Source organism: Octopus sinensis, linkage group LG17, assembly GCF_006345805.1.
Source record: "Octopus sinensis linkage group LG17, ASM634580v1, whole genome shotgun sequence".
NCBI classification, from domain to species: Eukaryota; Metazoa; Mollusca; class Cephalopoda; order Octopoda; family Octopodidae; genus Octopus; species Octopus sinensis.
In genome coordinates this window covers 40455839-40480450 of record NC_043013.1, presented here as the reverse complement: position 1 = coordinate 40480450, position 24612 = coordinate 40455839, and the positions used below count along the sequence as shown (strand labels likewise).

Sequence of the window (24612 nt, the reverse complement as noted above, 5' to 3'; positions counted from 1 at the left end):
ATGCCAGCGAGGAAGTCCGTGAGATTCCTCCTCCATTCCGGCCCGCCGCCCCTCCCGAAAAGCAGGATGAAATGCTCCTGAAAGACCTTACACCTCTCCTCGGGTTTGTTTACCAAGTTCCCTTGATTATTCATCAAACACCTTATAGTGACATTATTGTCACGTTGGGTTTCTATCACACGGGTTCGTCCCGCGGCTTTGATTCCTTCCCGTCCCATTGCATGTTGCTTAGCCCTGACTACGCATCCTTCGTTTTTAACCACGCGGTGATGGTTAAGCACCATTCTCGCAGTTAAAACTCGAAGCGCGGAGCCTGATTCCAGTGCTTCGTATTGGACGCTAGCTAAATCCCTTTTTATTCTATTTTTCTTAGCCACTAACTCTTTCCTGTACCTAATAGACTCGAATTTTATAGCTCTTTTGAGACATACCACTATTTGTTGTTAATAATGGCACCACACAATGCCCTCATCACTGACTATCTAATGCACCGTAGTGCATTAGGAGTTGTTTCACTGGGAGGAGTGATCACAATTCTGCTCCTTTCCCTTTTCAACATTCCTTTATATTTTCCTAATTCATCGTTTCCACAGTTAATTGACCCTTTTGAAATAGTGGCTGCTTCTGCAAAATTGCTTCCTTTTTTTTTCCTTGCAAGAAATCCTCTGCGGACGGTATGTTTTTTAATCCTGTGCTATTTTCTGTCTTTTTTTTTTTGGTATTCTTCCATGAACTTGAACTTGTACCAGGTTCATTCCCAGTTTTCAACTTGATTGGAGATTCATCCATGTTTGTGCATTTCTTCACAAAAAATTAACTATATTTTTCCCCTTCGTACAAGGGGGAAAACGTTAACAAGCGACTGCCTCAAGCAGACAAATTATGTTTTACACAAAAAAAAACACTAAACAAAAAGTTAACGTAACAATCCAACAGTGTAAATTCAACAAAATATCCACAAATATTACAAACCTATACCAAACATTTCGAACAACGCACAAACAAAACGATGATTGTAACAATTTCTTTAATACCCACATGGGATTAAATACAGGGGGGACAAATACAAACATATAAGTGGGGACGTAAAAAAACAAACGAATGGGAAAATTGTAAATATGAATAATGAAATGGAATGAAGCCACTCGACCCTACATCCGAGTGACTTCATTTACACTTTTTTTTTTACAAACTTATTATTAAGATAGTTTAACTTAGGCGGCAAATTACTTGCGTCTGCTGGTACGCCTATGTCCAATGTTTCTGTCCCACACTTTTCCATTAAATATTTTTCGGTGTTAGGGTTAGAGAGTTTTGGGCACTAGTCTATTTGTGTTATTGTCTGTGTCAGGAGGGAAAGAGGGGCGGTTGGTGACTGCAGGGGGAGGGTGTAATAGCATGGGATGGAGTGAGACTTCACATTTTTTCCTCAGACCTTTTTTTAGTTTTCCCCCTTTTAGCTTGTGTCCATTCCTGCTCTTCATCCTTCCCAGGCTCCTCCTCGCTTGTAGACGACTTCGCCAGAGATGGAGGTGCGAATTTTTCTCTTGGTTCTTTTGCACTGGGTGGAAGGCATTCTGCTTTAATGTGACCTTTTCCCTCCACATTTAAAACACCTGGGCGTCCTGACCTCCACCATGACTCTCAACTTGATGTCCCCGTCGACCGTCCTTTCTAGATATTTCAGGGCGGCCTGGATCACCATTTCCAGGCCCTGCCCATGCCAATTTCTTCTCGGCACTCGTTTTTACCTGGAGGATCACAATTCTGATCCTCCATACCAAGTAGGATGGCAGCTACCAGCCAGGCAACATCCACCTCAGGAGGGGGGATCTCATCTACCCTTACCCCGAGAAGCACGTTTTCCAGGGTAAATGAGTAGAAGGACCACATCCTCCGTCTTGAGGGGAGTAACGGCATGCTGCCTGGCCACAGCCTCGGACGCAAACCGCACCTCCACCGTTGCGAACTTTCTTCCTTTAGCTAGGTAATCCACCTCTTTCCAAATGGGCTGCACACCCCTTTCCACTTCACCTCTCGTAGCCACCTCTATCCGATGCAGTCTTACGTTGTATGTTCTATATAACACGGTTCTTTTTGATGTCCTTTCGGTAGTTTCCCTGGGAGGAGACACCTTGACATTGTTCCTCTCCCTTTTTATCATTTCTTGGAATCTTTCAATTCCCTCTAAACACACATCTTCAGACTGCTGTCTCACCGCCTCTACGAAACTGTTCCTTTTTGCCTCTCTATTTCGTCTAGACATGCCACCAGCACCTCCTTAAACGACAACAGGTCTGAGTAGCTCATTCTCTCTATTTTAATAGCGCTTCACCCTTCAAACAAGGGAGACAGCGTTAACAAAACTGCCGTAAGGCAGCAAAAACAAGTGTCTTAAGACACAATTAATAACAAATACAATTTTGACTAACCTTTCGCACAAACAAATTTCACGATCAACTCGGTCACAAATGATTGTAACAACGGGGAAAAAAAATCAATGTTAATTTATTGATGCATTTGGGTAAGTCCGTATCTATATTATCAAACAATTTCAAAAAAATGTTTCAAAACAATTCAAAACTCTGCAAAAATCCGGTACAAATTCTTCGTGGTTCAAAACGTTGCTTATATTTTACACAACCTGATATATAGCCCTCTATACAGTTTCTCAACCTGCAAGACACATATAGTATCAGAAGCACAACCGTCATAAAATCATACGATTTTCCTGTGATGTGATCAACCTAGTGCGCTTTCGATCGGTGTAAGATGTGGTACCCACCGAGCAGAAACATTCGTCATACCAAGTTCATTGAGCAGAATATTCTCAACTCTCACATAGGCTCTGCTAATAGCATTGGCTATTTGATTTATAGTCAATCACCTCTCATCCAGCACTATGTGGTGAACACGATCAACGTTTTCCTTGGTGGTGGCAGTTGCAGGACGACCAGACACTGGGTCACCTTCAAAATTTTCCCTCCACCCCACCCCAAATTAAGCTCCTCACTTTTGCACTGTTCATAAAGCTGGAAAGTCATCCTCTAATTGTAGCAACCATGTCAACATAAATGTTCTGGGGGAAGGTTAAACCATTTTTCTGCAGGTACTTGATAACACAACGATGCCAAATTTCGTCCAATTTTGAGATAAGTCACTACTGGTTGCTTTTGAAGTCTTCTTTGAGCAGTCAGATGTCAGGTTACCTCGAAAAAGACAATGCAGTTATTAAGAACTGAAATTAATGCAATATTTTGCAACTCTTAAGGCAGTGAGCTGGTAGAAATGTTAGCACGCCGGGAGAAATGCTTAGCAGTATTTCATCTGACTTTACGTTCTGAGTTCATAACTCTATCAGTGCTTCTTCGTAATCAGACTATGAACTTTTCAGCCCACTCTTGTAAAGGAAGGACATGTCGGGTAACATCGACATGTAGTCCTAGATACACTGCTTGAAGTGATGGTGGATGGCCATGGCTGGAACACACGATCAGTGTTGAGTTGAAACTAAACAACATGTCACAATATTTTGGGCCTTGTGCCAAGAGTAGAAAAGAATTGTTACCTCACTGCCCCGCTCAACGCCTCCCTCGACGCCCCCTTTAACATGCTCCAGTATTCCTTTGGGGGAGGTACTGCCCACATTGGGTACCTCTGAACTAAATGTACCGCTAAGGATTTCGCCCGGCGTGCTAACCTTGCCGCCTCAACCAAAATGTATATTAGGTACAGTACATCAACCGAAATGTGTGAAGAGGAGTTTTATAGTATTTATGCCTTCTTGGCTCGTGAGCTGACAGTTTTATTATTCAAGGATATTTTAGTTGTAGTACTGTAGTATTGCTTCAAGTGAATGTTTAAGCTACACATCCACAACTTGTCAGAGTATTCAACTGTTTCCCCAATTAACTGTAAAATGTATCTGATGGCAATTACAAGTTTTATCTGCAATTGTGTTCTTGCCTGTCGTAGTGTTGTTATTGTTTCAGTGCAGTGGTGCTGGTACTTCAAAGAATTGTTATTGCAGTTTCGTTCTTGTTAGTTTACAATACTGGTTTCAAAAAAAGTTAATGAGCTGATATATTTGATTTCAGTTGAAACTTTAAGGTGACTTCATTACTGAATTTATAACCATTCTGCTTTTCTAAACATAACCAATGAACCACATAAAATTAGCGACTCATTTCATCTCGAGGATATACAGCCGCATTTTCCCTGACCACCACATTTCAATAGCCTTTCATTACACAAGCATAAAACCTGACTTATTTTACAGGAGGTAAATGCAAAGTGGTGACGTCATTCATATATGAAATCATTAGAGATCCCAGATAATGATTCTGAAACTCAAAAATGTCAGCCTCTCCCTTCTTCACAAAAAACTTGTCCTTCCTACTTTTTGTTTTTATTAAGACATAGTTTGAATCTATATAATTTCTTCTTTCAGTGCCATGGTGATGGACGAATTTAAAAACCATCTTAATCTTATTAAACATGGTAATTTGTTCACCTCTTTATAATTTCCACAACCCCACTGGTGGTCTGTATCCTGTCCCCGAGAGAAGCAATTACCTAAGGCGCGACTTGTCCACATTTAAATCTTGCAAAATTTAATAGTATCTGTAACGCCATAGGATATCAGTAAAATTAAACTCATATGAAGTAAAAAAAAATATAGTATACTAAGAGTAGTAGCTAAAAAAGACTAGAGTTTAAGTGATTCATAAATAGTAAACACTATTACAATCAAAATACTACTTGAGACAGATGATATATTATCAGACTTGTACCAACTTGATGCTGGTTTTGTACATGATTTTTTTTTTTTATATTTTATTACTTGATGTTTCTATTTTTTTTTTGTTTCTATTTTTGCAATTCCAAATCTTTGCTCCCATTACAGAATCCACTCCAACATATGTGTACAGAAATTTTATATCAATATAAATAACTGAATGCATCGTTATTTTTAACATGTGTGTATAATGCCAACATATAAATACATGTATAATTATAATACATGTGTATACATATAAATTTTATAAACATGTCTTGACATGTCGCATATATATGTGTGTGTGTGTGTGTGTTTGAGGTGTACATGCGCACATACTTATACATATGTCTGTGTGTATGTATATATATATATATACACACATACACACACATATATATACATATATATATACATATATATATATATATAATATATATATATATATATATATATATATATAATATATATATATATATATATATACGTGTGTGTGCATTGCACAGTTATACTGCATTCGAAATTTACTTTCCCGTCTGTGTGTGTGTGTGTTTGTATACACACATACATACATCTATACATGGATACCTACATACATACACATATTGCAATTTGTGTATTTAGCAATATATATATATATGCCCTTTTTCGTTTTTTTTTTTCAAGCAAACATAGTCGCACACGAGTACATATATTAAATGCAACAGAATCTCCAGAACTAATCGTGAGAACTAGTTAGGCTGCAACAAGTGTTATAGAGAACCAGAAAACAGTAGCAAGCTGGGGAAGTTGTGTAGAGGGATAGGAGACTTATTTCTCTCTGCTTTCAATAACAAAACACGCATATTCCTATTTCCCTGTTTGCGTACACGAGCACCCTTTCAAGGCTTATCTACTGTTACAATATCTCTTTAGACATGCAAACACTAAAAACACAACTGCTGCGAATTTATTGCTGACGCATCGTTCTCTCTCTCACTCATAATTCATATATAACTAGTTGCTCTTCCTGTTATATATTTATGGCATTTTTAATAACATTCTTCAGATAAATATCTACAGTTTCTCGAATTTCTTCAAGTGACCGCGACCGAGATGCGTTTCACGAAGTCGCGCCAGAAATCTCCCTTTCTTTTAAAGCTTTGGCAGGACCAGAGTTTGAAGCTATGTGTCTCTGCTGTCTCTCAATAACACTGATATATGTGAGTGCCCTCGTCCCCTATTTTGGTTCTTATTTCACTCTGGTGGTCTCTCATAGCCATTCGATGTATAAAAAAATTCCTATTATATTTTTATAATTAAATATTATTAGGAATTGTATTAAAAAAGTACTTAGATTATTTTGTATATTGCAGGGAAAAAAAAGGGTAAAGACCCCATTCGGTCATGAATGACCATGGGATTGCACCTAGAAAGTTACCTTCCGAGGCACAAGTCCGAGCAAGGTTGTTTATGGAAGACCTGCAGTCGCCCATGCATACAAGCCTCCCCTCTCCACACCACCGATATTATCCAAAGGGAAGGCAAAGGCCGATACAATTTGGCACCAGTGACATTGCAAATCATTTCTATAACTGAGTGAACTGGAGCAACATGAAAATAAATTGTCTTGCTTAAGAACATAACACACAGCCTGGTCTGGGAATCGAACTGACTACCTCATGGTTGTGAGCCCGACGCTCTAACCACTGAGTCATGCGCCTTCACACTGTAGAAGTATAAACCAATTAGTGCGGTTAAATATTAACAACAGAACCTTATGTGGACCCCCACCAATGATCATATGGACCCTGGTTGAGAACCACTGTCCCACATGACGGTACTTAGCAGCATAGAAATGATAGGAATGGGTCTGTAAATAATAAGACGAATTCATGAACTTACTCTCAATTTGAACAATTTATTGTATTTATGTGCGGAAGTGTCGAGGTTATATAGAAACAAATCGAAGAGAGCAATATCTTTTTTTAGCAAACTATATTCATTTGAGTTTGAATTGGAAGGTTCTTAATATGTAACGATTTATATGTAGTAAAAAAAATGGAAAGACAATATTATTTGTTGAAATGACCCATTATTTTCATCGTTATAATGTAAGATACAACTTCGAGCTGTTCTTGTACACAGATTATTTTTAGTTCTGTTATCCTTTCCGTAGTTAGAGTAAAAAAATGACCTCTCTGTGTTGACAAGTAACGAGGAGGGAAGCTGTGTTGTCGCACAGTGATAAGCCATACGCGAAATAAGAAACGGACAGATGTGCTCTTTTAGTGAGGGGTCAAGTGAAAGAAGTAGACCCGAATTTGGATTCCGTATTTATATTTTCTCCTAATTAAATTTGGTCAGGCTAAACAAAAGATTTTTCCGTCTCCTAAATGCACACGCACACATGCACATGCAAACAAGCACACGCAAGCTCTGAAATAACAACTGCAAGTCAGCGAAGTGTTTGATATTAATCCTAATCAAAACTGCACAACATGCAATGCTACTATGCCTATTGATGGTTTATAGCCGATAGAATTACAAAGTTTATTTGGCTTTACTAAAAAAATATTTTTCCAAGGTTATTCCGAAATATGTAGCCACGTGCAAAATAACTATTACAGCACAAATACAATACAGACGTAAAAGAAGTGCCAAACATGAACATAACTACAGTGTTCCTTATCTACATTGTGTATAAGTTTGCAAATGTGTATATAAGCTGGTACGTATGTGAAAACTCCTACGTAGATGTGGTTATATATATGTATGTATGTATGTATGTATGTATGTGTGTCGTGTGTGTGTGTGTGTGTGTGTGTGTGTGCGTGCGTGCATGTGTGTGTGTGTATGCCTGTGAATGAGGTATTTTTGCAGGTTTACAGCTAATGACCAAACCATTCGACAATATCAGATTAAGAACATTCCGTAATTTATATTGTGTTTACGTATGCAGATGTGCATATAGGCGTGTATGTATGTGCAAACTCCTACGCACATATGTTTGAGCGTGGTTATATAGATAGATAGAGATAGATAGATAGATAGATAGATAGATAGATAGATAGATAGATAGATAGATATGTTTCTTTATTAGCCACACAGGGCTGCACACAGATAGAACAAATTACAAGGTAGAGCTTTTCTTTTGAAGGTTTAAAAAAAAAAAAAAAAAAAGGAAGGGGGGGTTTCGATCAAAAGGGATCGTAAAAGGAGAGAAAGAGGACAAAAAAGGGGGGGGTTAAAAAAAAAAAAAAAAAAGGGGGGAGAGGAAAAAAAAATTGATCAATAGGGATCGTTATCACAGAAATATCAATATGAAGTGTAAAGGGGAGGACAGGTGAGGTTTACCCGTGGAAAGAAAAGCCTACGGAAAAGACCACGGTAACCTCGGTCAATGAAGTCACATTTTATATTTCTTTTTTTTTTTTTTTTTTTTTTTTTTTGCAAATAAGCAACTCTCTGTTTTCGATTTCTGGGTTCATAGGATCATGCTCAAGGTGGCTTCGTCATTCATACGTGCCATTCTTGCTACATTCACCCATCTTTTTTTAAAACATTCGCTAGACAAAACTTGCCTCTCTACTCTCACTTTCCTTTTCAAGTGGTACTTGAAGAAGTTGATGAGAGATTGACCAGAGAGGAAAGTGTTTGTCTCCAATCCTTTCAGACGCGTCCACCAGATACATTCTTTCGCCATAGCCACAAGGATGATGAAAATAGCTCTTCCTTCCCGTTTGAAGGAAGGAGGCGTGACAATATTGACGATAGACTCAGCTGATAAACCGACTCGTCCCACACGTGACAGCAGTTGTTCGACATAAGCCCACAGGTCGGAAGTTGTTGGACACTGAACGAGTGCGTGCAGAACGGTTTCGTCGCTCTGACCGCATCTCGGGCAGGTCGGCCCCGTGTTTCTCGAGCCGTGTCTGTAGAGCTTATCCCGAACGGGTAGCGCTTCTCGGTAGCACTGCCAGGCCAGGGATCTCTGGAAGTTGTCCATGGGCCCTGGCCCGAAAGTCGTCCCGAACAGGCGGGTCAGGTACTCCTCGTCGACGTCCAGGTTCGCCCCGAGCTCGTCGTCGTACCTCCCCTCCACTAAACCCCTATAGAATGCTTTGGTTGTGTTGAAGTCACTTAAGGTCGACCCAGGACGGCAGAGTTGCTTGAGAGCAACGCGACACTCGCGGTGCCATTCGCCCTTCCTCGGCCTCTTTTTGATCCACGACTGCAGTTCGGTCATGGAGACGAGCTGCGGGAAAGCGTGCCTCACAAACGGCGACAACACCTGTTCACCGTCGTCTACATAGAGCCAGAGATGTCGCAGTCTCAGCGCGTGTCTGCGCATCATCAACCACGGCATGCCCAGCCCTCCTTTTAACGGGTGTTGACAGCAAATGGATCGCCTGACCATCGGGACGCATCCTTTCCAGATAGATAGATAGATAGATAGATAGATAGATAGACAGACAGATAGATGTGTGTGTGTGTAAATGACGGTATTTTGCATGCTTATTTACTAACGATCAAATTATTTGACAATTCCAGATTAACAATATTCTTGGGCGCCTCTCTTTTTAGGTGTGTCTGCTCTCTGTCGCCATTCCTCCTTTTTCTCCTTACTTGAATCCCACCTTTCACCATCGTCTGACTGAAGCAGTGACTCTTTTTCACCTTCCTTCTTGTTGTCGTTCCCTACACACCCCACACTTGTCTAAGCTACTCCTGCCACCAAGCCTGTCCCACTACGCCTTTACTTCAGTTCCTTTATGGTTTGCTACTAATAATCCAAATGACATCAGCTGTTTCTCTTTCTCTCTCTCTTTCTCTCATATGAAAGACATGGCTGGACACGAAACGCTATATTTTCACCCACAACAGCTGAAATTACCAAACTCTTAGAGAAACTCCCCCATTGACTAATTCAAACCGGCGTATGTCATCATCAGTTTTCTCAGATTTCAGATTTTACCCACGTTTATATTTCTATATATTTATTTTTTTCGGGACGCTTAAATCAGCAATTTTAAAATGAATCAGTTATAAGAAGAAAGGGATACACATATTATTTAGTAAGATTATAGGAATGAAGAAAGTCAAGGTTGCGAGAATTAGAATAAGATTAACAAGTGAATGTTCACCAATAAGCGCGGAAAACTAAGAAAGACGTGGATCAACGACAGATCAATATTTAAGCAATCTGGTTGTTTGTTGACTGAACGATTTCTCTGAATACAGTCCGGAATACAAGAAGTTATGTCAATGTTCAACTATTATATTCAGTAAAGGGTTAAATACTGTTCACTTCTAAAGTAAGTTTGAGCGCTGGAGAAGACCCAAGGTTTTTTGGGGGGGCTTTTTTTTTATGCCGGCCTAGAAATACTAATGTGCAATTCTCAAGTATAGTTGCCGAAGAAATTAGTTCGAACAGTTGATAAGTGGGGAAAGTTTTCGTTGGGAGCTATTCATGAACTTTCTTTTCTTCCTTCCTTTTATATATATATATTATATTATATTATATATATATATATTTGATTTGAAAACCCCACTAGAATGGGAGAAAGCGCTAATAATCTGAATGATATGATCTGAATGATATGATATATATATGTAAAAAATGTAATATATAAATAAATATCTATAAATATGAACCATCCGATCTCCTGATTACCTCATTTCTTCTAATATATATATATATAGGCGCAGGAGTGACTGTTTGGTAAGTAGCTTGCTAACCAACCACATGGTTCCGGGTTCAGTCCCACTGCGTGGCATCTTGGGCACGTGTCTTCTGCTATAGCCCCGGGCCGACCAATGCCTTGTGAGTGGATTTGGTAGACGGAAACTGAAAGAAGTCTGTCGTATATATGTATATATATATATATAAGTGTGTGTGAATATGTTTGTGTGTCTGTGTTTGTTCCCCTAGCATTGCTTGACAACCGATGCTGGTGTGTTTACGTCCCCGTCACTTAGCGGTTCGGCAAAAGAGACCGATAGAATAAGTACTGGGCTTACAAAGAATAAGTCCCGGGGTCGATTTGCTCGACTAAAGGCGGTGCTCCAGCATGGCCGCAGTCAAATGACTGAAACAAGTAAAAAGAGTAAAAAGAGTAAAAAAGAGAGAATATAACAAAGAGGGTCTTTGCAACAAGTTGCTAGACCACATACCGAAAGTATTAGAAATAGCAGCCAGAGAACTGTTATTTCTTTTACTACAAAAATATGTCTCCACAGACAACAGTATTTGCAACTCATTATGTGGCAAAAAAAAGAAGAAAAATAACGAAATCAAACAGTCCATTATGGACGTACGTTTCTGGATTAGAATCAAAGATTCATTTCCTTTATCAACATAATATTCCGGTACATAAATCTAGAAATGCTAGGAAATCTTACCCTCCACATTTCCGACCAGGCGATATATATATATATATATTATAGTTTGGTATGATCTTTTTGCATGACCACCGAGACTGATGGGTGGATAGCGAGAAAGAAACTACAACTCATGGATTATCCATAAAGACCTAATCTGCAACATAGTAGACTTCGAGAATGGTACCCAAAGTCAGGTGATGGTATTAAAACAGGTGACAGATTTGAAATAAAGTTTGCGATATATAAGGCATCATGTAGAGAATATTAAGCGGGTGGAACAAGCTATATGCGACAACAAACAGGACTTAATAGAATAAGGTCGGGTTGATATAGATATACTAATTTCAAATTTTGGTACAAGACCAGCAATTTCGTGGGAGGGAATAAGTCGATTACATCGACCCAAGTACTCAATTGGTACTTATTTTATCGACCCCGAAAGGATGAAAAGCAAAGTGAACCTCGGCGGAATTTGAACTCAGAACATGAAGATGGGCGAAATGCCGCTACGCTCAAGGCCTTAAGGATTGATATAGATAAACTTACTAAAAGCATATTTCGAATGCAGGTAGCCTTGACGTTCCGTGCTGCCATCTTACACTTGATCCCAGAGCTAGCCATGACTATTTCATCTTTGCTATAGACAAGATCCAACTTCAGTGAATTTCTGCTGCTATTTCTAGCAACTAGAGTAACCGGTATCCCTTCATGACTCGTTTAGCTGTTCACTTATTCCATTGAAATAAAATTAATAACAAATAATCAGTCTACCTGCTTCTTAAATTTTATTAAAAATGTACGCTGCACAATCTATATTTCCTTCCTACAAATTTAAGAGCTGTCGAGTAAATATCCAAACAGCGTTTCTTCTAACACACACAGTGTTGATACTTATATGCAGTAAGAGTATATTTTGACTTGAATTGATATTATGATCTAACTGAAATATAAGCTGAATTGTAACATGTTGTTGATACTCATAGGCATGACCTATTAAAAAGCTATTAAATGGCAAGATGTATAGATGCAACCACTCATGTGTGTATATATATACTTACTAGGCAGCTATTATAACATTTATTTTTAACAAAATAAGTAATCCGACACACAGTTTCCCTCATTATTAAATATCACAAACATTAGGAAATGTTTCGCTAAATATTTCTGTTGTGATAGAAGGAAGGTTTTTATGATACTTTTGGAGTATCTTCTTCCATTATAATTATTCTGTTGATTCAAGGAGCTGAGAATACGAAGAACGAAGTTCTCAGGCGGAGTAAATTCGATAACCGTTTATTCACTGGTGCTTCCTACAAGGAGTTTGGTTTCAGTAACAATCTTCACAGCAGTGCGTAGTTAGCCTTCTCTCCCATACACGTGAGGTTCAATAACCTCTGGAGATAAAGCATGTGGTATCACAGCGGGACAAAAGTCCGCTGTGAGCTCCTGGCTTCGAAGTCTTGCTCGGCGTCAGCGTGAGAATAATGAGAGGGAAGATGTTGTTGTCTTTTCCTTAAATAATGGTTGCAGGCGAGATCTCGTTTTTATCTCGCGTATGGCAATGATTGCAGGCGAGATCTCGCTATTTCAAAATGGCACTGGCTTCTTTGTGCCTCAGTACAGGGGTTCCGCTTGAGAACGCCAATGCGAAAATAGAGAATAACTGGAGCAAGCACAAGAAAAGAGCAAAGATGGTAACCGATCGCAAACAAGATATGGTACAAAAATGTGACAAGTCAAAAAGAAAAATAATTGCAAGAAATATAAATCGGCATGCACAAAATTTGACAAAATGTTCAATGGCAGAGTATTGGAATTGTTCAGTAACACTAGAAAGCAACTGTCTGTCACAGGAAACACAAAAGAGATTGTCAGATATAAATAGTTTTAAGCTTTTTAGTCCAATGCATAGTACGGCCTGTCCTGGTGACATAAGGTTTGTTAGTGTTAGGTTCTGGCGACGAAGGTGTAGGTGTAGGTGATAGTGTGGTCAAAGGTGTATGTGCGGGTGGATGTGGAGGTGGTTGTAAAGGATCAAAAGTGGGCGTGGCCGAAATGTCATCGAAAGATGTGGAAACCTCAAAATATCCCTTTTTAAGTCTGTCAACTGACACGGTATCTGCCCGACCATTGATGTCGAGACTAAAAGTTTTGGGTGTGCGCGATAGCACACGAAACGGTCCTTTATAGGGAGAAACGAGCAGTCCTCTGACAGAATCATCCTGAACAAAAACATGAATCCACTTGTCAATGTCCGGTGGAACGTGAGAAGGAATAAATTGGTCACGCGGATACATTGGTGAAAGACTCGAGAAATACGAGGGAGGTCTGGTGGCATACGACGTTGGATCAGGATGCGATGAATTGGCTGGTGCTAACATTGTACCAGGAAGTGCCAAGGTGGTACCGTAAAGGAGTTCGGCAGAGGAGAAATCTACCTCTGTCTTAACGGCGGTGCGACAACCAAGAAGAAATATAGGCCGGGATTCTGTCCAAGACTGCGGATCAGGAGTGGCGCGTAGAGCGGTCTTCTGTTGCCTGTGAAAACGTTCGACCATCCCGTTGGAAGCTCGATGGTAGCTGGTCGTACGAATGTGATGAACACATAGGATTCGTGATCATTCACGAAATAAGGAAGCTTCGAACTGGCGTCCACGGTCAGTAGTTATTTTAGCTGGAACACCAAAACGAGCAATCCTACCTGGAAGGAAAGTTTTTATGATACTTTTGGGTTATCTTCTATTATAATTCTGTTGATTCAAGGAGCTGGAAATACGAAGAATGAAGTTCTCAGGCGGAGTAAATTCAAAAACCGTTTATTCACTGGTGCTTCGTACAAGAGGTTTGCTTTCAGTAACCATCTTCACAGCAGTGCGTAGTTAGCCTTCTCTCCCATACACGTGAGGTTCAATAACCTCTGGAGATAATGCATATGGTATCACAGCGGGACAAAAAGTCCGCTGTGAGCTCCTGGCTTCGACGTTTTGCTCGACGTCAGCGTGAGAAGAATGAGAGGGAAGATGTCTTTTCCTTAAATAATGGTTGCAGGCGAGATCTCGCTGTTTCAAAATGGCACTAGCTTCTTTGTGTCTCGCTATACTGTCTTAAATACGAATTAAAGCAATATGAATTTAGCCGATGCTCGGGAAACATGGAGAGAGATGTGTGGCGTCTTTGCTGTACACCTATGGCCTTCCTAGGTAATAGATTTCGATTTGAGCTGCTAACAGAACAGTTTACGATTGGAGCTATAAATATTGTCAACAATTCAATCCTGATGAAGCAGATCTATGATCAAAGGTGTATCATTCACGAATAACCGGTAATCCTAAAACGACGTTACTCATGTCTTTTTATGATTAGCAGGTTATTAGGTTGCTATTTCCAGCAGGTTGCGTGACCATGTGGACACTCTTTCGGATCGAGCAAAAGGTTTACTATTGACTATATATATACCGTAAATCCTCGAGTATAGTCCGCTCTTGAGTATAATACGCAGGGGATTTTTAAGGGGCTGTACCTCTGAAAAACCTAAACCTTGTGTATAATACGCACCCCTTCTCTAACTTGAGTCAAAGAGGTCTATATAACGTCCTTGGTTTGTAAAAATGTATACAGTAACGTCCTTTATTATTACCTTCTTTATCTTTGGCATCTGTTTAATTTCCTCTTTATTTCTTCTCCATAACCTGACATTGTTTTCGTCAACATCAAATCTTCTTCCAGCAGCCCTATTACCATGCTCTTCAGCATATGATATAACTTCAAGTTTAAACATAGCTGAATAAGATCTACGAGGTATTTTATGGGCATGTAATGTATAAAATGTTTTACTGGAGATTAATGTACAGGTTTAAGTCCCGCTTATAAAAAACCCTAGTAAAGACCCACAGTAGTTTAAACATTTAATACTGGTATTTAATTAAGTATCTATTGTTTGCCACAGTAATGATGCAAACTGCCAATACAAACAGCAGGATGAACTATTTAGTGCTAAACTATTAAGCACAATTCGTGCATAATTAAGCCAGCAGCACCTTGTCGAACAAACACTTCCGCGCATGCGTAATACAATAATGGTGATGTTCTTAACTGTTATATGGGAAAGTAAATATGTTTGCAAATTGTTTTTGTTACATGTTATTCTGTGTTCTGAATACTTTTATTTTAATAAATGTTGCTTACTGCTAGTTATGGGTGATTCTTTTAGGACTTCATTGCTTTCAGGCTTAGCTTAGGGTATTTTCGCACCCGACATCACAAAATGCGTCTGAATAAACATTGCCGGACAGCAAATACAGACTCGGATATTGCTTAGAAAATATTTTTCATTTTAAACCTTTTTTAACACTTGTTACCATTTCAAATATGCTCGAGGCATATTTGATCCCGTAAGAAGCCCATTCACCATATTTTGTCATGGGGAAAATTTCTCGGTGTCGACATATAGGTATAAACACCAAGTCAGTTCAAGCGCTCTCCCAGAGTCGAATTGTTGATGTAACTATGATGTTCGTTAAGCCTATCAGCTTGTTCATTGAGTATCTGTTGCCATCTATACTATAAAAAAGTTGCTCATTAATTATGAGTATGTAACTTTTACTACGCTGTCTAGAAAATTCTTAAGAATTCTAATCTTAATATATTTTTTATTAAAATGTATTCTTTAGGATCTTTTTATTATTGAAAGTTTCAACTACAGAAAACTAATTTTAATTCACTGCAGGATAGAGTTTTTTATGGCTGCGAGGTAGTTAGCGTTCTCTCTCTCTCTCTTTCTCTCTCTCTCTCTCTCTCTCTCTCTACCTCTCTCTCTCTCTCTCTCCCATACAATTTATGAAGTTTTCTACAAATATATCAGTAAAAATATTTCTCTAAATTATAATTTTAATCCAACGTCAGCCAAATTATGTCGATTCCAGTATCTTTTTCATATCTGTCAGGTGTTGTTGACGAAATAGAAAGCCGAAGAAGAAAAGTGGTTTTAATTACTAACGTCAAATGTACCAAATATAAATTTGTCGCATTTATAAGAGACTGTTACAAGACATAAGAAGTACAGCGTGAAATCTGTCATATATTCCTAATAGTTAGCTCCTTTGCTGAGATGACTAGTATGGTAATGTTACTGTAGTTCATATGATGAACGAGAATATTAAAAAATGTCATTTCCCATCTCTGAACATCTGAAATTGTGTGTTTATATAGGTTATTAATTGTAAAGTGTAGAAATATGAGTATAAAAAGAAAACTAATGCAAACCAAGTAAGTTATACAATCAGAGGTTTGAACCTACAGTAAGTTTTTCTATGTGACTGTGTGATAAGAAGCTTGCTTCCCAGCCTCAGCCTCGTAGTTCTGAGTTCAGTTCCAATGCGTTGAACCATGGGCAAGTATCTTCTACAATAGCATCAGGCCGACCAAAGCCTTGTGACTGGATTTGGTAGATGGAAAGTGAAAGAAGCCCGTCGTGTGTGTGTGTGTGTGTGTGCATGTGAGTGTGTGTATGCGTATGTGTGTGCCTTCATGTCTGCGTTTGTTCCCCTACCACCGCTTGACAACCGGTGTTAGTATGTTAACTTAGCGGTTCAGTAAAAGATACTGATGGAATAAGTACCGGATTTTAAAATGAGTGCTGAGGTCGATTCATTCGATTTAAAACGCGGTGCTCCAGCATGGCTGCAATCTAATGACTGAAACATGTAAGAGATAAAAGATGTTTCCAAAACATATTAGGTGTGCATTCCAGTCGCCTGTCATGCCAAGTCACGAAATCTTCTGATAGGTACGCATACGATAATCGGAGTATTTTTATGCGGCTGATATAATACCTGGTTTCTTCATAAATTCTAATACTGTCTTTGAGTGTTTGCTAAATTTATTTATTTTATATCTATTCATTGGACGAATTGAGAGCTATAAGACGAAGAAAGGGGATACAAAGTGAAATTAGACGTAACATATCAGAAAAATTACGCAAATCAGGAATCAAAAGTGCAAAATATTATTTAACGACTAACAGAAACCTGCTAAAGGGCGGTCTTTCTGCTAGTGAATATAATTTTAAATCTGTAACGTAACTTTAAACCTAGAGTTGATGATTGTATCAGTTATAAATCATTCGCCTTTGCAACTTACTGCAGACCACACGGACAACAAGCCATTAACGACACTTTTGAAAATCAGACGAATAAATAAATTTACGAAGATAATTCTTTCAAAGATAACATAAGGAACTAAGAATGAAATTTGAAAAATTCTTGATAAAATAAGCAAACATTAGAATAGTCTTGTTTTAATATAGCACATTTGAAAGTAAGGCTGTTCCCTATATTTGTGTGTGTGTGTGTATGTGCATGAGAGAGAGAGAGTGTGTCTGTGTGCGCGCGTTCACGTGCGTGCGTGCACGTGCGTGTGTGGTGGAGGCAGACCTTTGTCGTTCAATGATGATTCAATCGTTTGATCAACTGAATTAATTGCTCCTAAATTAGCCTGACACAATGTGTGATGAGGTTGTACTTTTTATAATCCAGCCGACGGGCTTCCATCTAGTTTCCGTTTACCTACGTCACACTGATTCTCCCTGAGAATTATATTAAGGGTACACTTGCCTGTGGAAATTCGGAGCCACTTACACGTTAATTTAGGAGCAATTAATTCAGTTGACCGAAATTGTAATGGCTCTGAATAAGAAGTTGTCTGATGAAATGTGTCTATTCATGTGGGTTTTTTTTTTAGGGGGGGGGGTGAAGGCCTTTCCGTTAATTGCCGTCCACGTCTTTCATTATTATTTTGATCATGTGTGTGTGTGTGTGTGCATGTATGTATGTATGTATTTATGTAGGTAGGTAGGTAAGTGTGCGTGTGTATGTATGTATAAGGCGAATTGGTAGAGACGTTAGTTTTGCTTTTAGTCTTGTGAGGTCGATAAAGTATCAGTCAAATATTCGGGAATGATATATATCGACGAGAGTTTTAAACGTTGGTGAGAAAACCGAAAAACTGATGCTTTCTAATAAAAACAGAAAAACATTAGTATTTATTCTACAATCAATTACACAATTACAATCAATGACAAGCTACTGAACTGAGGCAATGTGATTTCCCCAGAATCACAACGAATACCTTCAATGAATAAAATATTAGATTTCTCACTTGACCATTAAACCTCTATACACAACAATAATAAAATAAACATCTATAATGAGATACAATTATTAATGTAACCAACGTCTATAAAAATGTTTCTTTTGTAACAATCCGAGAATCACAAAGCCAACGGTTTAGGTTTCTTGAATTTTTAGGAGCTACAAAATCAAATCAATGGTGATGGCCGCCCTGTGAAGTGCTGCCTCAAACCCTTAAGCAATTATCTGCTAGAGGTTAATGGCTTTAAAAACGTATACAATATGTATCAAGTACATTTACAAAATTTAAAAAATAGCATAAAAAGTTGTTATTTTCTAGTCTCGCAAACTAACAAGGTAACAGGAAAATAAATAAGATATATGTTTATTTCCTTATAAGGAAGTCCATTATTATAAGATATAAGATATAGAAAACTCTACAAATAATTTTAAGGTGAATTTAAGAGAAACTTATGAGAAATTAAGAAAGCTAGGCAATAAATTTAAGAGATAACCATGAAGACAAATGGCTTAGACATATAGCGCTATTATACAGTTATGTCCCATTTTCACATTCAGAAACTTTTATATCCATTAATCTTGCAAAACCATTTGGGATTCAAATTTAAATATTATTTAGTTCCATTGGATTTCTAAGATGCTGAAAAATTACATTCAGCAGTATGTTGTGGGTGAATGAAAATTTTGTTATACTTGGGCGGTAGTTTAGTTGGAATTCGATCATGTTTTTTACATGCCAAACCCACCTCCGAATAACTATGCAGTTGAAACGCCTAAATTAGAGACAGGGTGTCGGTGATCACTCATACATACATATAGTAGGTGTCAAATAATCCGGTTGTGTGTGAGAGAGAGAGAGAAAACAAAAGCTATCATGATGTTATGGAAGTGTCCGTAGCTAGACGCAGAACAAATACCTCAAGAGACTTCATTCACAAACAACGGATGTTTTGGTTTTCTCTGCGCGACACACACACACACACACACACACACGCATGCGTGCACAAACACACATGCGCGCGCGCACCCACACCCACACAACCCGATTTACAGAGTCATTAGAATGTCGGATAGAATGCTTTGCAGCATTTGCTCCGGCTCTTTTGCTCTCTGAGTAAATATCTCACCACGACCAGTGTTGCTTTTCATCCTATCGGTGTCGATTACAAAATTACCAGAGGCTAAAACAGTGGGTGGGTTGGTGGGATTGTTGTAGCGACGGACGAGACGACTTGCAGAATTGTTTCTTCTGTTTACAGCTGTGAGCTCAAATTCAGTCTTGTTGCTGCGGGAAACGGAGAATTCCGGTTCCAGCTAATGGTACAAATTTCCAATATGAGAAGCGAAGAATCAACAGAGCAGCATCCATGTAAATGCACGCCGTATACTAGAACGGTGGAGGCGCAATGGCCCAGTGGTTAGGGCAGCAGACTCGCGGTCGTAGGATCGCGGTTTCGATTCCCAGACCGGGCGTTGTGAGTGTTTATTGAGCGAAAACACCTAAAGCTCCACGAGGCTCCGGCAGGGATGGTGGTGATCCCTGCTGTACTCTTTCACCACAACTTTCTCTCACCCTTACTTCCTGTTTCTGTTGTACCTGTATTTCAAAGGGCCGGCCTTGTCACTCTCTGTGTCACGCTGAATATCCCCGAGAACTACGTTAAGGGTACACGTGTCTGTGGAGTGTTCAGCCACTTACACGTTAATTTCACGAGCAGGCTGTTCCGTTGATCGGATCAACCGGAACCCTCGACGGAGTGCTTCCCCATACTAGAACGGGATAAACGTTAGGATAGAATTGTGTGTGTATGTGTGTGTGTGTGGGTGCGCGCATGCGTACTTCCCCACCCTCTGTGAACCATATAGATGAGTTTTCTTGCTGTATTGTTAATTTCTTTGTTAAACAAAGAGATTAACAAATCCAAAACGAATTTTCGTTCCCTTCGTCCATTTCTTCGAAGCAGTGGTCAATTAAAAGTTGCGTTGTTTACAAAGTACAACAAAGTACTTACTACTATCTGGTTTGCTGAAGATAGCTGACTTTAAAAAGTCGTGAGTTTTGTTAACAGAATCAAAATCTATCGTAGTGCTAAAAAGAAATTTTCACGCGAGGCTGTTAGATGTCCCAGACTTACGTTGTTTTAAATATTTTACCCACCGCCAGAATGTCACTGCTTAATAAACTATGTGACGAGAATTATATGACAGTGTGTGGTATAATGTAGAATGTTCCAAGTATATATATAAATCACAGATACACTTACACAAACATGCACGCGCATGCGTGTATGCATATATATATATATATATATATATATATATATATATATATATATATATATATATATATAGGCAACATTATAAAATAACTCTACAAACATCCATGAACCCCTAGTCCCTAGAAACACCTATCGGACCTGTTACACCATACTTTCTCCCCTTTAATTTTCTGTGTCTTTGTACTCTGTTAAAGTTTGCTCTATTAATATATATATATATCCATCAGGTTGAGTAAAAAGTAAGCAACGTTTTGAAACATGAAGTTCATCACAATGTAGAAATATTATTCATCGAAGTAAGTACCATTACAATCAACACAGTTTTGCCAACGAGTTACAGGTTTGTTTATTCCGGTAACATAAAAATCTGGAGTTCAGGAGTTGATGAATTCTTTGAACTGCACTTTCAGCATCGGTTTGATTTTTTAACTCCTTCTCTCGCAGGAAACCATCTAGGCGCTTGAAAAACCACCATACAGTCACCATAAACTTCTATTTGAAGAGCTCGGGTTTAGGGAAGCTTTTCGGTGCTTCATTTTGGCCCAACTACTGCGAAGAACGTTTCTTTTTTATTATTATTGTACAGAATCCACTTTTCACCGCAAGTTAAAACGCGGTCGAGAAATGGGTCGGTCTGTTTACAGAGAAGAAGCAACGAACAAATTTCATATCTGCGCATTTTCTGATTTTCATTCAAATCGTGTGGTATCCATTTGTCGATCTTTTTTGATTTTCCAATCGCATGCAAATGGTTGCAGGCAGTTTTCTGGCAAACTTGAAGTTCTTTTGCCAGTTCTCGAGTGGTTTACGTGAATCTTTCTCAAAGACGGTCTTTAACTGACCGTCATCGATGATAGATGGGCGCCAACTACGCTCGCGATCTTCAAGGCTCAGGTCTCCACTGCGAAATCGTTTAAACCACTTTCGAGCTGACCACTCACTGGTCATTTTCTCACCAAACGTTTCCTTCATATCGCGAGCACTTTCGGCTGCTTTACGTCCTTTTTTGAGGTTGAATAGCAAAAATTGCTCGAATATCACGCTTTGACAGTTCTCTTTTAGATTATTGTAACAGCGATTTCTTTATTACCCACAGGGGGCTAAATACAAACATATAAGTGGGGACGAAAAAAGACAAACGAATGGGAAAATTGAAAAAATGAATAATGAAATGGAATGAAGCCACTCGACCCTACATCCCTGACTTCATTTACACTTTTTTTTACAAACTTATGATTAAGATACCTTAACTTAGGCGGCAAATTACTTGTATCTGCTGGTACGCCTATGTCCAATGTTTCTGTCCCACAGTTTTCCATTAAACCAAAACACTTTTTCGGTGTTAGGGTTAGGGAGTTTTGGGCAACTGTCTGTGTTATTGTCTGTGTCAGGAGGGGCAAGAGGACGGTTAGTGACTGCAGAGGGAGGGTGTAACAGCATGGAATTGGGTGAGACTTCACATTTTTTCCCTCAGACCTTTTATTAGTTTTCTTCCTTTTAGATTGTGTCCATTCATCCTCGGACGCAAACCGCACCTCCACCGTTGCGAACTTTCTCCCTCTAGCTAGGTAATCCACCTCTTTCCAAATGGGCCGCACAGCCCTTTCCACTTCAGCTTTCGTAGCCACCTCTATCCGATGCAGTCTTACATTGTATGTTCTATACAACACCGTTCTTTTGGCTGTCCTTTCGGTAGTTTCCCTGGGAGGAGATTCCTTGACATTGTTCCTCTTCCTTTTTATCATTTCTTGGAATCTTTCAATTCCCTCCTAACACACATCTTCAGACTGCCGTCTCACCGCCTCTGCGAAACTGTTCCGCTCTGTCTCTCTATTTCGTCTAGACATCTCACCAGCTCCTCCTCAGACGACAACAGGTCTGAGTAGCTCATTCTCTCCATTTCTTTATAGCGCTTCATCCTTCAAACAAGGGGGACTCTCATAACAAAACTGCCGTAAGGCAGCAAAAACAAGTGTCTCAAGACACAACAATTAATAACAAATACAACTTTGACTAACCTTTCGCACAAACAAAATTCACGATCAACTCGGTCACAAATGATTGTAACAACGGTGAAAAAAATATCAATGTTAATTTATTGATGCATTTGGGTAAGTCCGTATCTATATTATCAGACAATTTCAAAAAAAATGTTTCAAAACAATTCAAAACTCTGCAAAAATCCGGTACAAATTCGTCATGGTTCAAAACATTGCTTACTTTTTCCTCAACCTGATATATATTTATACTTGAATATTCATCGTCTGGAAAATTTCAGTCGTTGTTTTCTCTCTATTTACATGTATTCATATATGTATATCTAACCGAAACAGTTTTATTTGTTTATTTGCATCATTATCTCTATATACATACGTATACATGCATGTGTATGTATATCTACTAGACAAATGAGAGTGTATGTGTCTATGTCTGAGTATATAACCCCCAAAGGCTCTGAAATCTGCATCCCAAAGAGGAGGTTTTCAGTAAATAATATCCAAAAGATACAATTTGATACGAAAAATAACTAAAGTTTTAGATCGCTAAATCTCCTTTCTGTCATCCCTCTCTCTTTCCACACACTCTCTCACTCTTTCTCTGTATATGTATATCTCTCGTTCATGCTGCTCTCCTCCTATCACTCCCTCTGAGTCTTCAAATGACAAGTAATTTCTTTCATTTTGTTTAAGACTTCGTCGCTGTAATCTGTTTGCTTCCATTTTATGAATTTAAATTCCGGGGTGATCTCCCTTAACTTTCTTGACTATCTTGATTAGTATTAACCATTAATCTAATGTACTGTTTTTTTCTCTTTGCTACGGCAGTAACGTTAATCAATTAAAAATTTCTTGGTTCTCCACAAATACTACCTTCCAAATCCCGTTTTCTGGTTGGGTAAAAATTATGAAGCTTTGAACATGTGTAACGTTTTCCTAATTTTCTTTCTGGAATAAACGAATCCCAAAATTGGATTCAGAGTGAAAAATTACATCAATATACCAAAATTGAAAATTTTCACTTAATTTCAAAATTTCAAAATCTGTGACAGCAACTGAAAAGATCCCGTCTCTAGCTGCCTCTTTCTTTGTCTTTTACGCTTTTTTCATTGTAAACAATACCCTTCTCTCTCTCTCTCTCTCTCTCTCTCTCTCTCTCTCTCTCTCTCTCTCTCTCTCTCTCTCTCTCTCTCTCTCTCTCTCTCTCGCTATATATATATAAGGTTGTCCCAAAAGTTCGTAGAAAGTCTTGGAAAATAATGGTCTTTATTTTGAGGAATAATTTTTGTTGTTTTTGTTAGTACTTGGCGAGTAAAAATTCAATTTTCGCAAGTGTTTACGAACTTTTGGGACAACCTAATATTTACCATCTCCCTCTTAGTCTTTATTTGCATATAAATATTGCTCACGCTGAGTGTGGGTGCATGTATGTAAGTGGAGAGAGAGAGAGAGAGAGAGAGAGTCAGAAGGAAAGGAAGAGACGCACTCCATTGGTCATGCATGTGTAAGTACGTAAGAGTTGTTGTCTATATTTCATATTGGTTTACAAATGAGTGGGCGTGAAATTTCAAACAGTACCAAATGGCCTAAGCATTTGTCAAAGAATCGAATCTGTCCTTACAAAAACAATTAATATCCATTTGTAAAGAATCCAGTAACTGAATTCCTGTTACTAAGGCAATATTTGTTAAGTAAGAGACAGATAGATGGAGGAGAGAGAGAGAGAGAGAGAGAGAGGAGAGAGAGAGAGAGAGAGAGAGAGAGAGAGAGAGAGAGAGAGAGAGAGAGAGAGAGAGAAATGGAAACGTTGAATTGTAATTATATCTCTCGTATCGCTATCTGAAAACAGCAAAAAAGCTAATAACTTAATCAAGTAAATTCTACTAGCAAAAACACTAATCTACCATAAATCAAAATTATTCCCCACGGTATTCTATTCTTAATTAAAATTAAATTCAAATTCCGGGGTTATCTCCCTTAACTTTCTTGATTAGTATTAATCATTAAGCTAAATCATTAAGTTTTTCTCCTAGCTACAGCAGTAA

General features: G+C 38.6%; 1 protein-coding gene across 1 annotated transcript; it reads right to left on the bottom strand.

Annotated features, from left to right (window-relative positions):
• Positions 1 to 13014: 13014 nt before the first annotated feature.
• On the bottom strand, positions 13015 to 13701 carry LOC115220737. Its single transcript, XM_029790882.1, has one exon. It carries the CDS (start codon positions 13699 to 13701, stop codon positions 13015 to 13017), a length of 687 nt encoding a protein of 228 aa, XP_029646742.1.
• Positions 13702 to 24612: the final 10911 nt, after the last annotated feature.